This window comes from Tupaia chinensis, unplaced genomic scaffold (assembly GCF_000334495.1).
Source record: "Tupaia chinensis unplaced genomic scaffold, TupChi_1.0 Scaffold000403_1, whole genome shotgun sequence".
Classification (NCBI taxonomy): Eukaryota; Metazoa; Chordata; class Mammalia; order Scandentia; family Tupaiidae; genus Tupaia; species Tupaia belangeri.
The window spans coordinates 345559-346047 of record NW_006159905.1 but is presented as its reverse complement, the minus strand read 5'-3'; the positions used below and the strand labels follow the sequence as shown (position 1 = coordinate 346047).

Here is a 489-nt window from a genome sequence, read left to right as displayed (position 1 = left end):
CGCAAGATCCCAAGAGAAGAATGGAGGAGAAGGGATTGTGGCATGGCCATCCTCCCTGGGGGGTGATTTCTAGCTTTCCGTCTCTCTGTCTTTCTGGTGAGTGCATGCACCCTATAGTAAAAACCTCTCAAAAAAAGAAAGAAAGAAAGAAAGAAAGAAAGAAAGAAAGAAAGAATCTCTACGAATAGATAAACAAATGTCTTAACCAAAAAAAAAAAAGCTTGAAAGACACCAGCCCTACATTTATTATTATAAGAGAAAGGAGGAAAGAGATGGTCCAGCATGAAGCAGGCCCCAGAGTGTAGGGATTCTAGGGCAGTCCTTGGCCCCCAGCGTTCAGGAGTTCGTTAACCCATGTTCTCCACAGCTACCTGGTGGCACACACGCTGGGGCGCCGGATGCTGTACCCCGGCTCCGTGTACTTGCTCCAGAAGGCCCTCATGCCTGTGCTGCTGCAGGGTCAGGCCAGGCTGGTGGAAGAGGTAAGGC

General features: G+C 49.1%; 1 protein-coding gene across 1 annotated transcript in view; it reads left to right on the top strand.

Moving 5' to 3' along the window:
• ABHD16A (abhydrolase domain containing 16A, phospholipase) overlaps nt 1-489 on the top strand; it is a gene marked incomplete in the record, with an annotated part of 16358 nt that overhangs the window by 11010 nt on the left and 4859 nt on the right. The window contains 1 exon segment of the mRNA XM_014590073.1: nt 368-482. Within this exon segment, the coding sequence (XP_014445559.1) occupies nt 368-482 (115 nt within the window).